At 42.8% G+C, this 12,391-nt stretch overlaps 1 protein-coding gene across 1 annotated transcript; it reads right to left on the bottom strand.

Moving 5' to 3' along the window:
- Nucleotides 1–3,201: 3,201 nt before the first annotated feature.
- LOC147828499 (keratin, type II cytoskeletal 6A) lies at nucleotides 3,202–7,831 on the bottom strand. The gene is made up of 9 exons (XM_087209749.1): nucleotides 7,242–7,831; nucleotides 6,163–6,377; nucleotides 5,770–5,830; nucleotides 5,518–5,613; nucleotides 5,232–5,396; nucleotides 4,633–4,758; nucleotides 4,270–4,490; nucleotides 4,022–4,056; nucleotides 3,202–3,920 (listed from the first exon to the last, which is right to left on the bottom strand). The coding sequence occupies exons 1-9, from the start codon at nucleotides 7,779–7,781 to the stop codon at nucleotides 3,682–3,684; spliced, it is 1,698 nt and encodes a 565-aa protein (XP_087065875.1). The 5' UTR covers nucleotides 7,782–7,831; the 3' UTR covers nucleotides 3,202–3,681.
- Between the last annotated feature and the right edge of the window lie 4,560 nt (nucleotides 7,832–12,391).

The following is a 12,391-nucleotide window of genomic DNA, read 5'->3' as shown; positions in this document are numbered from 1 at the left end:
CAAAGCCCCTGGAGTGGCAAACAGAGACACTACTGAAGCCAGAGTGGCTGAGCCCAAGGACTCTGGCTGAGCTGGCACTGAAGCCACGGGTTGCTACTTTGGCTCCTCATGGTGGTTTTGCTAGACATGTGTCCTGGGGCTGAGAGACTGTGCAAGGCGTGAGAGGCTGAGGGCAGAGCTGAGAGGAGCAAGTGAAAGAGATGGTGTCGGGCAACAGCTTATATATGGTTCAGATGGGCTAGGCTGGCTCCTGGAAGGTGAACTTGCTGATTGTGAGGGTTGAGCTTTACAGTGAGATCACACCTACATTATTAGCAAAGTTATGATATATTGAGATAACATTTTTGGCTTCCTTTAGTCAAGGAAAATTCTCCTACCTCTAGTTTGACTTGTTCTCAATATAGTAAGACAATTCTTCATTCACTATAGCTAAGAGTTAGTCACTGTCTCAAACAAAGGTTCTCCATGTCTTGCTGTGTATCAAAATATTCTAAGTGCTGTTATCTTCCTGGCCTGCAGAGATACTGAAGATCAAATGTTGCTTATGGTAACAGAAAGATTACTATATTCTTTCAGTGGTTGCAAAGGTTAAACACCCTTACTTTCCTTTACATAAAATTCCAAACAGGCAGGGAAACAAAAGAACTGCATAATTGGCTCCCCTATACCTTCACCCAGCTTTAACAATGGGGTCACATGGCCATCTCTGTGTCTTCCACACTTTTACTCTATCCACTCACTAACCCTAAATTATTTGAAAGGAATTTCTGGGTGCCATACTTTTTGGTAGATAATTCAATATGTGTCTAAGGGTAAGCTATTTAAAATACATGGTCAAAAATAACTTTAATGTCTTAAAATGTGTATATATTTATTCACCTCAAGAAGATATTTAACTTATAATATTAAACTTTCTAATGTCCTTGTTAATATTGTTTTTATATTTTGTTACCCATATCAGCCAAAGAAGCTCCATTCATATTTTGTGTGATATATTTTAAATAGTATGCATTTTAAATCAGTTAAATCATTTAATGTCTCATAATCTTTCTTGTCCTAATAGTTTATTTGTTTCAGAAACCAAATTCATTGTCCTGCGTGGTGTTACAGCCTTTATGCTTTTCTACTTTCATTTTCCTGGTATTTCATTGAACATAGTGTATCCATCATATTTCCTGCAAACTAGTAGTTAAAGTTTGAAAGTTAGATGCTTTTCCATATTCTTACATTCCCAAAGTGGATGTAGTGAATTTGTATTTAAGTAGTCAATATAATTCCTTACACATATATTTATGTATTTACAAATTGAACAGGCAATATATATTTGCAGAACAAAATACATGCTTAAGTCATTCCCCAGGCACCCATTTTCCATATATGAAAGCAGGCAGTGTGACTAGTTTCTTATGTAACCCTTCAGTACTTTTTTGCCAGATGGAGAGGAATCTGGTAGTTCTAAGTTCTTGCTGTCCCTCCCAAAGAACTGGCTGGAACAAACAATGAGCATAAAACAGTAAGGTTTATTTAAAGTAACAGAAGAAAAAGGAAAAAATGAAGAAGAGAAGTAAAAATGAAAAGTGAAGATATGTGCTCCACACAGAATGGGCCACTGAAGAAGCAGGAAGACAGCAGTGCCTCTAAAGTAAAGGACCATCATCTTTTCTATCTTTGTAGATCCAGTTCATCTGAAGTTGATCTGTGCATATATCCCAGCTGTGATTTGACAATTCCCCATGATTGACAGGTCCTGCTTGGTTCCTCCCTCCTGGAGGAGTTTATAAATATATGGTGTCATTTCAGTTTAAATGTTGGGTAAATCAATGAGTAATTGTATAGTCTAGACCTTTAATTTTTGGGAGTTTTTAATTAATGAATCAATTTATTCAGTAAGTCTGTGTGAATTCTGATTACTTATACACTATTTATATATTCTTTGTTATTTTCTAGGATTTGGCTAGCTGAATCTGAGTTACCAGGATTGTCATGTAGTTATTTGTGATATCGTTTCATTGTACTTTTAATATTTATGAAGCTAAATATTGTAATTTTATTTAAATCTATATAAAATACTTCCTGTTTGTGTTATGGTATATACTAGATAGATTTCTTTAACATTATTTCTCACTGGTACACATATGTATGGCAAGTGGGCTTAGATCTTGGAAGTCAATCATCACTTTTCTGCTGTCAGGGAACTTCTGGGCAGAAAGTGAAGCGGTTCCAATGTGAAAAGCCACCCACATTGCAGGGGGAGTAGTGAGAGGTGAACACAGCAGATGATGACACAGATGGTTCCAGAAACACCAATAGAATCCAAGAAAATATCCCCAGTGATATCAGAACCTGAGGGTTAGGAAGTTAATTGTTACCCATGGGACAGTGCAGATGAGCATATCCCTAGACGAGTACAAGTCGACTGACCAAGCTGGAACTTTATTGGATTTTCCCTCCCTCGTTCCTAAAAGTTAAGCCCCAATAGTTTACTCTGGAGAGAGGAATGAGACCACCTTTGTGAACAACATGAACTCGGCTTCCTTGAGGCTCAGTCAGAGACAAGTGTATGAGAAGGAGGGAGTGTGCTTCTTCTATCACCTGACTCAACAAGGAATTAGAATTTGAATTTAGACTCCAGAATTCTGGTTCCTAATTTGGCCAGCTGGTGGGCTCCAGGTTTCCTGTTTGTGAAGATGGTTATGATTACATCTTTTTGCACTTGCACCATTTCCTCAGGATGCATTTCTAGAAGTATAATTAGAGCTCAGAAGTAGGCACACTGTAGTTACTCTTGGTATCTTCCGTCAGGCAAGTTTCTAGTAATGACGGCAATTGTAATTAAAAGTCAAATATCTGATTCCTTTGTCAAATAGCCTTCATTTTATTGCTTTGCTTTAATCGTCCAGGGATGTTTCTCCAGCTGGGCACTTCGGCTTAGCACCAGCACAGGGGAACGGCTGTCTTAGAGATCAAGCTGGAGGGTCCAGCTGCTAATTTTTGGCACAGACACTCAAAGCAGAGAGGACAATGATGGTGAACTCGATTCCTCCACACTTGCCAGAAATTTAAATGGAATTTGATCTGAGAAGGGAAGCTGAACATCAAGGTAGCAAACTATTATTCATGGATCAAAGGAGATAAAAATTGTTTATCATATGAAAAAGTAGAGAACTGTTGGGATCAAGTAAGGCAACAGTGAGCAAGGTGTTATATTATAAATCTGCTTTATTTAGAAGTTATAAGAAAGCAAAGAGCAGTGAAGACATCACAGGGATACAGGTTCTGTATCTACAATTGTTACTACAAGAGTCTCACAACACGTGAGACTGAGAGCTAAGGGGAGCTGCCCTGTTCTTAAGTAGGTCCCAAGGAGGGTAGCACAGAAGTGTAGCACAGAGCTGTAGATAATTCTCCTGTAGTGTTCAAACTCAGTGATAACACAACACAGGTAAGAACTTGATAACTGAGCAACACAGTGAGGAACCAGATGTGAGTAAATCATGATGGAGAATCACAAGTTAAGATTCCGAAGGCCAGCAGCTAGGGAGGAAGGGATACACAGGGTAAAAGGGGGCCCGTCCCATGCTCAGCTCTAAGTACAGAGCAGACAGCAGGGGAGGACAAGCGCCTGAGGAGAGAGCCCTGTAGCCAGAGGACCTGAGCACTCGGCCAGGAGCCGAGAGGACTTCAGTGCTTGTAGCTCTTCCTGCTGGAGGAGGAGGTGGTGTACTTGATGGAGGATGTGCTGCCCCCGACAGAGCTGAGGCCGCCCCCAGTGCTGATGCCTCTGCCACTGCCAGAACTGAAGCCACCTCCAAGGCTGTGACCAGAGCTGTAGGAGTAGCTGCTGCCTCCACCCAGGCCTACACCACTGCCCATGCCACTGGCACTGCCATAGCCGCTGGAGACAGTGGACTGCACCACAGCTGTGGAGAGGGGACAAGGACATAGGGCACGGTGAGCACATTCTACTTGACTGAGCCAGGGCTGGGGTGGGGTAGGGGAGGCAGGGAAGCCAGGTACTTACAGATGTTCACTTGTCCAACACCTTCGCCATTCAGCCTAGGGGGAGAGGAACACAGGGAGGTGAGACCTAGAAAGGTGCTACCTGGAGCCCTGGCAAAGCCTGCAGCTGGTTGGAGTTCATGGGGAGCTGTTCTTTCCTTTCTCTTTTCTTTTTAAACAAGAGGATAAATACAATTATGGCTAATCTTGTGCTCGGTGGGGGGCGCCTTGGAGATATCAGAGCATTGAGGGAGTGTGTGGGGAGCCCACCTGCACTCCTCGCCTTCCAGCAGCTTCCTGTAGGTGGCGATCTCCACATCCAGGGCCAGTTTGACATTCATGAGCTCCTGGTACTCCTTCAGCAGCCTGGCCATGTCCTGCTTGGCCTTCTGCAGGGCATCCTCCAGCCCTTCCAACTTGTTCCTGGCATCCTTGAGGGCCAGCTCCCCACGCTGCTCAGCATCAGCGATGGCAGCCTGCAGGTTGGCGCACTGAAGGGGAAGCAAGCAGAATGGACTTGTCATCTGGTACTTCCAGGGGGCGGACACCGGTCCTTCACTCCCAGTGAAGAGGAGTCCAAGAGCCTATGGCTGCTAGAAACAAGCAGAATCTAACTGATTCTGTCTTGTGTACCTGCTTCTTGACGTGGTCAATCTCAGATCTCAGCCTCTGGATCATGCGGTTGATCTCAGTGATTTCCTGCTTGGTGTTCCGCAGGTCGTCCCCATGTCTCCCTGCTGTGACCTGCAGCTCCTCATACTGTGGGTTGGTTGAATAGACAGAAAATCTATATGGGTTTCATATACACAGAAGGGTTCCCTCTTCTGAAGCAGATAGTCATCACCTTGAAAGTTTTGGAAAAGTGCATTTTACATGGTTATTGGACAATGTAAACCCCAGTCACAGAACATGCCGGTTAGGAGACTATATACTGTCCAATTCTCTTAGGATCTGACAATGTTCTGTAGGGTATTCTGAGGAGACACATTCAGGGTACAGGTTAAGCAAGATGACTAGGTATCATTTCTCCTTCCTCTGAGTTCTTTTGCTTTCTAGATTTGCTATAAGTTCTCTAAATCTCTAGTCATGCACAGTGCACTTGGTGTGAGAAGACCCCTGCTGTCTTTCAGTAGGTCCCCCATGCCAGTGGATCAAAAGCCTTCCGGTATTAGGAGCATGGGGCCTGGAGCATGGGGCATGGATCCCTCAGCAGCTGCCACCCCACTCCTCACCTTGGTCTGGTACCAGGACTCAGCCTCAGCCCGGCTCCTCTGAGCGATCTCCTCATATTGGGCTTTGACTTCAGCGATGATGCTGTCCAGGTCCAGGCTGCGGTTGTTGTCCATGGACAGGACGACAGAGGTGTCTGAGATGTGGGTTTGCATCTGAGACAGTTCCTACAGAACACAAGGTGCTTTGGTCTTCTTTGTGCACAACACTTACAGAAGTACCAACATCCAGGTCTTCCTGCCTTGCAGGTCCCGTCAACGTGAAGGGTAAGCGGGTAAGGAAACTTACTGCATCATAGAAGGCTCTCAGGAAGTTGATCTCATCGACAAGACTGTCTACCTTGGCTTGCAGTTCAGTCTTATTCATGTAAGCCGCATCCACATCCTGGGGACAGAGGCAACAAAGTAGAGTCAGCTGAGCCCTCCTGCTCAGGCCTTCCATCTCGATCTCCCTGGCACCTCTCCTCTTGAGTGGGAGTGGGACACAGAAGTCTATCTCTGGTTCGGCAGAGAAACCTGAATCCCGACTTAACTAGCTCACCTTTTTCAAGGTCACAAATTCATTCTCTGCTGCTGTGCGCTTGTTGATTTCGTCTTCATATCTACGAGGCAAGGGTATACCACATTTGATCCAGTGTGTAGCTGAAACCCAAAGGCTGTCTCTGATCCCGTGTTTCCATAAATGGGATATATCCAGATCCCGCCACAGACAGACTAAACAATGGTTTTTGTTGTGACAGCATTTCTTCTTTTCACTCTACCCCAACCTCCCCTGACTCTCTGGCTTACATTTGTTTTGCTTTTGGCAATGGTTTTTGATTGCCACTTCTAGCACATGTTCTCCCACAGAGTTATGCGCACATCTAGACTTGTCATCCCGTTGTTCTGGGCTGTGAGCTGGAGAAACTGAGCCCACTCCTCCTTTTTCACTCACTTGTTCTTGTAGTCTTCCACAGTGTCCTGCATGCTCCTCAGCTCTGAGTCCAGGCGGCCTCTCTCTCCCTGGATGGAGTCCAGCTGCCTCCTGAGGTTGTTGATGTACTGCTCGAACAAAGGCTCCAGGTTCTGCCTGACTGTCTTGGTGCCCTGCTCCTGAAGCAGAGTCCACTTGGTGTCCAAGACCTTGTTCTGTTGCTCCAGGAACCGCACCTGGAAGGGGCGCAAGATGGTTATTTCTTAGACAAAGGCAGAAACCAAGCAGCGGTGTGTTGGCAGACCTCCCTGCAGTCTGGGCTTCTCTCCGCTGCATGGCTCTGAGCACACACAGAGCCTCAGGTTGAGGGTTTGGCCCTCTGCAGTTTCTCTTTTGCACCACACAGACCCACCAGGAAAATCTCATTATGGACCACCCAGGACTTCTCACCACCTGATGTACCATCCTGATCAGAGGTTTTGAGCATTTCTTCTTCTCTTTCCAAGCCCAATCACAATTCGAGTTTAAAACAGTATTTTTGATACATTGTACAAGTTTCCATTATGGATATGATCTCAGTTATAGGGATATAAATGTTGCCTAATGATTAGATTAACATCTAACCTCCCATTTAATGCACATATCTCCTATAACACATCCCAGTCTCAGAGTCACTTTCTATTTCTGCAATAAATTAACATTTTTACATATTGTGTAACTTGCTCTAATTTTTCCCTTAACCTAGCCTGAAAATCTTTCTCTTTTCATTTTTTGTTTAGCCTTTTCCTTATATTCAGATCCCAAAGTGGAATTAGCGGCCCAAACACCTCTGGCATTTGTTGTGTCTCTTAGAACCTCAAGGAGGGAAACCTACCCCTTCCCACCCTCACACTGCCTCTGCTGGGGTCTGGAGGGGACTCAGCAGCTCCAAGTGGTTTGCATCTCCTCCTGCTCTTGTCACCATGGAGCCATCTCCTGCCCCGTGGAGAGGTGGTGTGAAGCCCTCTCCCTGTGTCCTAGGCTCCCCTGGTGGAGGTTTGCTGTGTCTCTATCTGGGCTCCCTGAAATGCCCTGTGGAGGAGCAGGGCCTCGGGGCTCACCTTGTCGATGAAGGAGGCGAACTTGTTGTTGAGGGTCTTGATCTGCTCACGCTCCTCAGTCCTCACTCGCTGGATGGTGGGGTCGATTTCCAAGTTCAGAGGAGTGAGAAGACTCTGGTTGACTGTGACCTCTTGGATGCCTCCAGGGGGGCACACAGGGAAGCCAGCGCCCCCATAGCCACCTCCAAAGCCAGCTCCACCACCAAGCCCAAAACCACTACCAGCTCCACCACCATAACCAAATCCACTGCCGGCTCCACCTCCAAAGCCAAAGCCACCTCCAATTCTGCTGCCATATCCTCCACCAGTGGCACAGCTGCCCCCTCCGATGGAGATTCTCTTGGAACCCCCCAGGCCATAGAGGCTCCTGCTGCCAAAGCCAGCTCCTCCACACGCTGCCCCAATGCCACCACTGCCCCTGGAGCGGCACACAGAGACACTGCTGAAGCCAGAGCGGCTGAGCCCAGGGCCTCTGGCTGAGCTGGCACTGAAGCCACGACGGCTGCTGCTTTGGCTCCTCACGGTGGTTTTGCTAGACATATTTCCTGGGGTTGAGAAGGCTGCGCAAGGTGTGGGAGGTTGAGGGTAGAGCTGAGAGGAGCAGATTGAAGACATGGGCTCGGGTAACAGCTTATATATGGTACAGATGGGCTGGGCTGGCTCCTGGAAGGTGAGCTTCCAGATTGTGAGGGTTTGGCATGACAAATAGTATGGTCACACCTACATTGTTAGCAAAATTATGAAATACTGAGATTGCATTTTTGTCTTCCTTTAGTCAGGGAAAATTCTCCTGACTCTAGTTTTGACTTGATCTCAGTACCGTAAGACAAACCTTAATTCACTGTAGCTAAGGGTTAGTCATAGTCTTACACAAATGTTCTCCATGTCTTGTGGAGACAAAATGTTTGGAGTGTTGTTCTCTTCCCAGCCTACAGAAATACTGAAGATCAAATATCATCTTATGCTAACAGAAGGATTACCATTTTCTTTCATTGTTACAAATGTTAAACATGACTTATTTTGCCTTTATGTAAAATATCAAACACATAGAGGGGTAATTTGCTTCATATAGACCTGTCAGCCAGGTTTACCAATGAAGCTTTCCTGGCCAGCCCTGTTTCTTTTATTCTTCCATCCTATTCACTTACTAACCCTGAATTATTTGAAAGTAATTTTCAGAAATCATGACTTTTCATGAAGTATAGAAGTGTAATGGTAGAGTTTAAAACATATACTCCATTCCACTTTTATATCTTAAAAATGTATATATTCATTAATGTCAAAAATTATTTAACTTATACAATTTAATTTTTCAGTGTCCTTGTTAATATTACTTATTTCTTACTATTTGGTATCCCAATTATTTCCATCTTCATTTTCTTTGGGTGAGATATCTTAAATAACATGGCTTTTAAATAATTAACCTTCCATAATTTTTGTTCTTAGTAATTTATTTTTTAAAGAAAACACATTATTGTTTAAAGAAAACACCTGGGTGGTGTTTCAGTGTTTGTATTTTCTATTTGTGTGTGCCTCATGTTTCATTGAACATGCTATGTTGTCCTTATTTGCCATAAACTTGTAGTTAAATCTTGAAAGATAGTAAGATTGTCATATATTCTTACTTTGCCCAAGTAAATATAATGAACTCATATTTAAATATTGAATATGGTTACTTATACATTTATTTATGTATTTACAAATCCAATGCGTAATACATGTTTGAGGAATAGAACACACACTAAAGTCATGCCCCAGTGTAAGTAGTTCCTTGTGCATCCTTTCAGTAACTTTATTGGAGATGTTGTTGTTCTCATACTGGATAGTATGTGAGGTATGTGAATTTGTGTGTAAAGAGGGTGTTACTGTTTATTATTCTATGATTTGCATACATATGTAAATACTTAAAAATATATATCATATATATTTTCTTTTCAAATTATGCTTTCATTGGTTTTGCATCCACTTTGTCTGCCTTTTCTAACTGTCTTTTGATTCTCTCTTTTTGGTACTGGGGATCAAACTCGGGACCTTGGGCTTGCGAGGCAGGCAGTGGAACCACTGAGCTAAATCCCTGGCCTTTCTTTTGATTCTCTTTTAACACCCTCTGACTCCTTTTTCATAACCATGAGGTTTTGGTCATCTTTTCTTCTATGTCCATTATTGGCCTCAACCATGTCTTTCTTCTTGGTGCTGCTTTCAATTCAGCCTTCATTTCTTTCTAGAGTGCTTTATTTTTTCTCTGTCCTTTTCTGAGTTTTTTTAAGGTAATGTTTTACCTTTTAGCGTTTCATCATATTTCCCCTTCTTTCTTTCATTTTGTAGTTAAGATCACTTTATTGAATTTCCTGCTAATATTGTACAGTGCCTTTTCGTGGTTCATTGTTAAGTGCCTTTTTCTTTTCCTATTGCTATCGTTGTTTGAATGCACAGATATTTTGTGGGTCCTGCAATGGTTTTTCTCTGAGCAATGCTCATCTTTGAATGAAACGAGCAACTTGAAGACCTGTCATTTACAGAAATTGTTCTGGGAGGAGAGGCCAGGGCCGTTTCCAGGCTAACAAGAATTCTCATGATGACACATAACACAGTGAATAATTCTTCTATTCTTTAATTTGGCCAACCCAATGAAAAGCACAGCATAGTGACTCATGAGTCACAATCTTTTGCCTTTTTTTCTTACCACCAAAATGCTGCTGATATGCAATAAAATGCTATCACCTTGACTCTGTGACAAGGTGCCTACATATTTTGCTGGATGTGTTTGTGAGGGCCTTGCTGAACGAGATTAAAATGTGAATTGGTTGACTGAGGGAAGCTGACTGACTGTCCTCATGTGAGTGGCCCCATTCAAACCCTTGAAGGCCTGAATATATGCAAAGGCTAAGTAAATGTGTAACTCTCTTCTGTGATTACCTTTGAGCTGGAACTTTTTGGTTTTTTCTGCCTTCGGACTCAAAGCATCAACCTGCTCTGGGTCTCAAGACTGCCCTGTTTTATCCTGGGACTGCACCATTGGGTCTTCTGGTTCTCAGGCTTTGACTCTGGCCTGGAACAGGATCATCAGTATTCCTTAGTCTCCAGCATCCTGACTGCAGATCTTGGAATTTTTCTGGCTTCAAAGTTATATCACCCAATTTATAATCTCTCTCTCTCTCTCTCTCTCTCTCTCTCTCTCTCTATATATATATATATATATATATATACACAACACACAGATATAGATATAGATATAGATATAATTATATTTACATTCAAGATATATATACACATAGATTTATATATTCAAGAAATATATATATATATATGCAATTTTAGGTTGAGAACAATATTATCTCCTATTGTTTCTATGTCACTAGATAACACTAGCGTGTAAGTGTTATAGTTTCAGAATTGTTAGTCATACCTCCATGGCAAACAGCATTATCTACTAGAGTATAGTTGTTTAGAGTTACTTGGGTTTCTCTTTTCATACTCCCTTCCACTTTAGTGAACTTCATTTATACCTTTGTAATATACTTAGATTCTTTTCTCCTGCTGTACAGTCCATCATGAGCTATCTCAACATTATTACTGTTTTAATTGCAAACATTAAAGTTCACTTTGGAGTATAAAATTCTATGGGATTTTCCCAACCAATATCTCACAATGTGTTTTCTTTGGGGGAGGGGGGGGGCTACCAAAAAGTATTTATGAAGTTATGTGGAAAGGCAAAACACACAGAATAGCTAATTCAATATTGAAGAAAAAGAAAAAATTCAAAGAATTGACAATACCCAACAAAAAGACCTACTGTGAAGCTACCCTAATCAAGAGAGTGTGGGACTAGCACAAGAAAGACAAATAGATTAAGGAACAAAATAGAGAGCCCAGAATGAACCCTGAAATTCACTTAACTAATCTTTCATAAAGAAGCAATGGAGTAACAGTGGTGTTTTCAACAGATGATGCTGTAGCAAATGGGCATCCACTTGCAAAGAAAAATAAATCTGGCCACAGAACATATATGCTCCACCAAAACCAACTCAAAATGGATCATAATCCCTGATATAAACAACAAAACTATAAAATGTTTTGACAATAACAAAGGAGAGATCGCGCAGAACATGCCAATCCAGCCCGGTTCAGACAGGCAAGTCTGCGGACACTGTAGCAAGGTCGCAAGTCACGCGGAACTCGCTGATCCAGCTCGCATCCCAGCAGCAATCCATTGCCCCCGCCACCCCGCTCCTCTGGTTTCTTCTCTGTACTGCCACCTGGTTCCACACTACAAAGACTCAGAGGACACCGGACCACCAGACCACTGTACTGGGTAAGTTGGAGTCATCATCACCTCCCATCAGGACCGGGACTATCTTCAGGGGAAGGGCAGGTGGAACCTGCAAAATAACCCTGGAGAGTTCACCCCACAGGAGGACAGGGAGCTCAACTTGGGTGTTGCATCCAGAAACCTCCTTGAATCTCACAGGTCTGCAACTGGCTTGCTGAGACTAATTGACTTATATCTCGACACTGCTACCCACGTTGTCTACAGGCCCTTCATCTTCATTTTTATTTTTTATTCCCAAAATTAGTATTATTGGTGTGTTTTTTTCTCTTTTCTTCTCTTTTGCTCCTCTTATCTTTATTTTTTTCCTACTCTTTGCAAATATTTGCTTTTCTCTCCTTTTTGTTCTCCTTTAATTTCTTCTTTCTTTTCTCTTTCCTTTCTCTCTCTCTTACACTCATGCTCTTGCACTCCCATATTGTTCATCTTCCCTTTTTGTCCCTGTTCTGGCTCTCATTTGGAGTTCTTCTTTATTTTCCTATTATTCTCTTTTTCCTTCTCACCTGTGTCCTCTGGCCTCACTGCTAACCTTCCCCTATCCTTCTTCCTATCTTTCCCTCCCTCCACAACCTCTTCTAATTCCCCATGCCAAAGCGTAAAGTTGTTATATTGAAGAGTTTATTCACTATATGTTGGGTTGGTCCTCGATCTTGATTTAATTCAACAGCTAAAGGTGATAGATTAATAACAACCACAAAATGTCATTTTCAAAGATGTACTTGATGCAAAGGTGTTGCTGATTGTATCACTTGGGCGAAGGTGTTGTTATTGATCTAGTCAGTGATCCTTCCTAGTATAAGGAAAATGAGATAGCCTTAGAGTC

This window comes from Heterocephalus glaber, unplaced genomic scaffold, assembly GCF_053883595.1.
Source record: "Heterocephalus glaber isolate CG9 unplaced genomic scaffold, H.glaber_assembly_v1.0 deba00001060, whole genome shotgun sequence".
Classification (NCBI taxonomy): domain Eukaryota; kingdom Metazoa; phylum Chordata; class Mammalia; order Rodentia; family Bathyergidae; genus Heterocephalus; species Heterocephalus glaber.
This window is presented reverse-complemented; position numbering and strand designations above follow the sequence as displayed.

Excerpts from the sequence above, each read along its gene's own strand:
- LOC147828499 (XM_087209749.1), bottom strand. The coding sequence starts at position 7,781 with ATGTCTAGCAAAACCACCGTGAGGAGCCAAAGCAGCAGCCGTCGTGGC. Across the intron at positions 5,614-5,769 it reads AATTTGTGACCTTGAAAAAG|GATGTGGATGCGGCTTACAT; the intron begins GTGAGCTAGTTA and ends CTCTGTCCCCAG. Across the intron at positions 4,759-5,231 it reads AGTCCTGGTACCAGACCAAG|TATGAGGAGCTGCAGGTCAC; the intron begins GTGAGGAGTGGG and ends ACCAACCCACAG.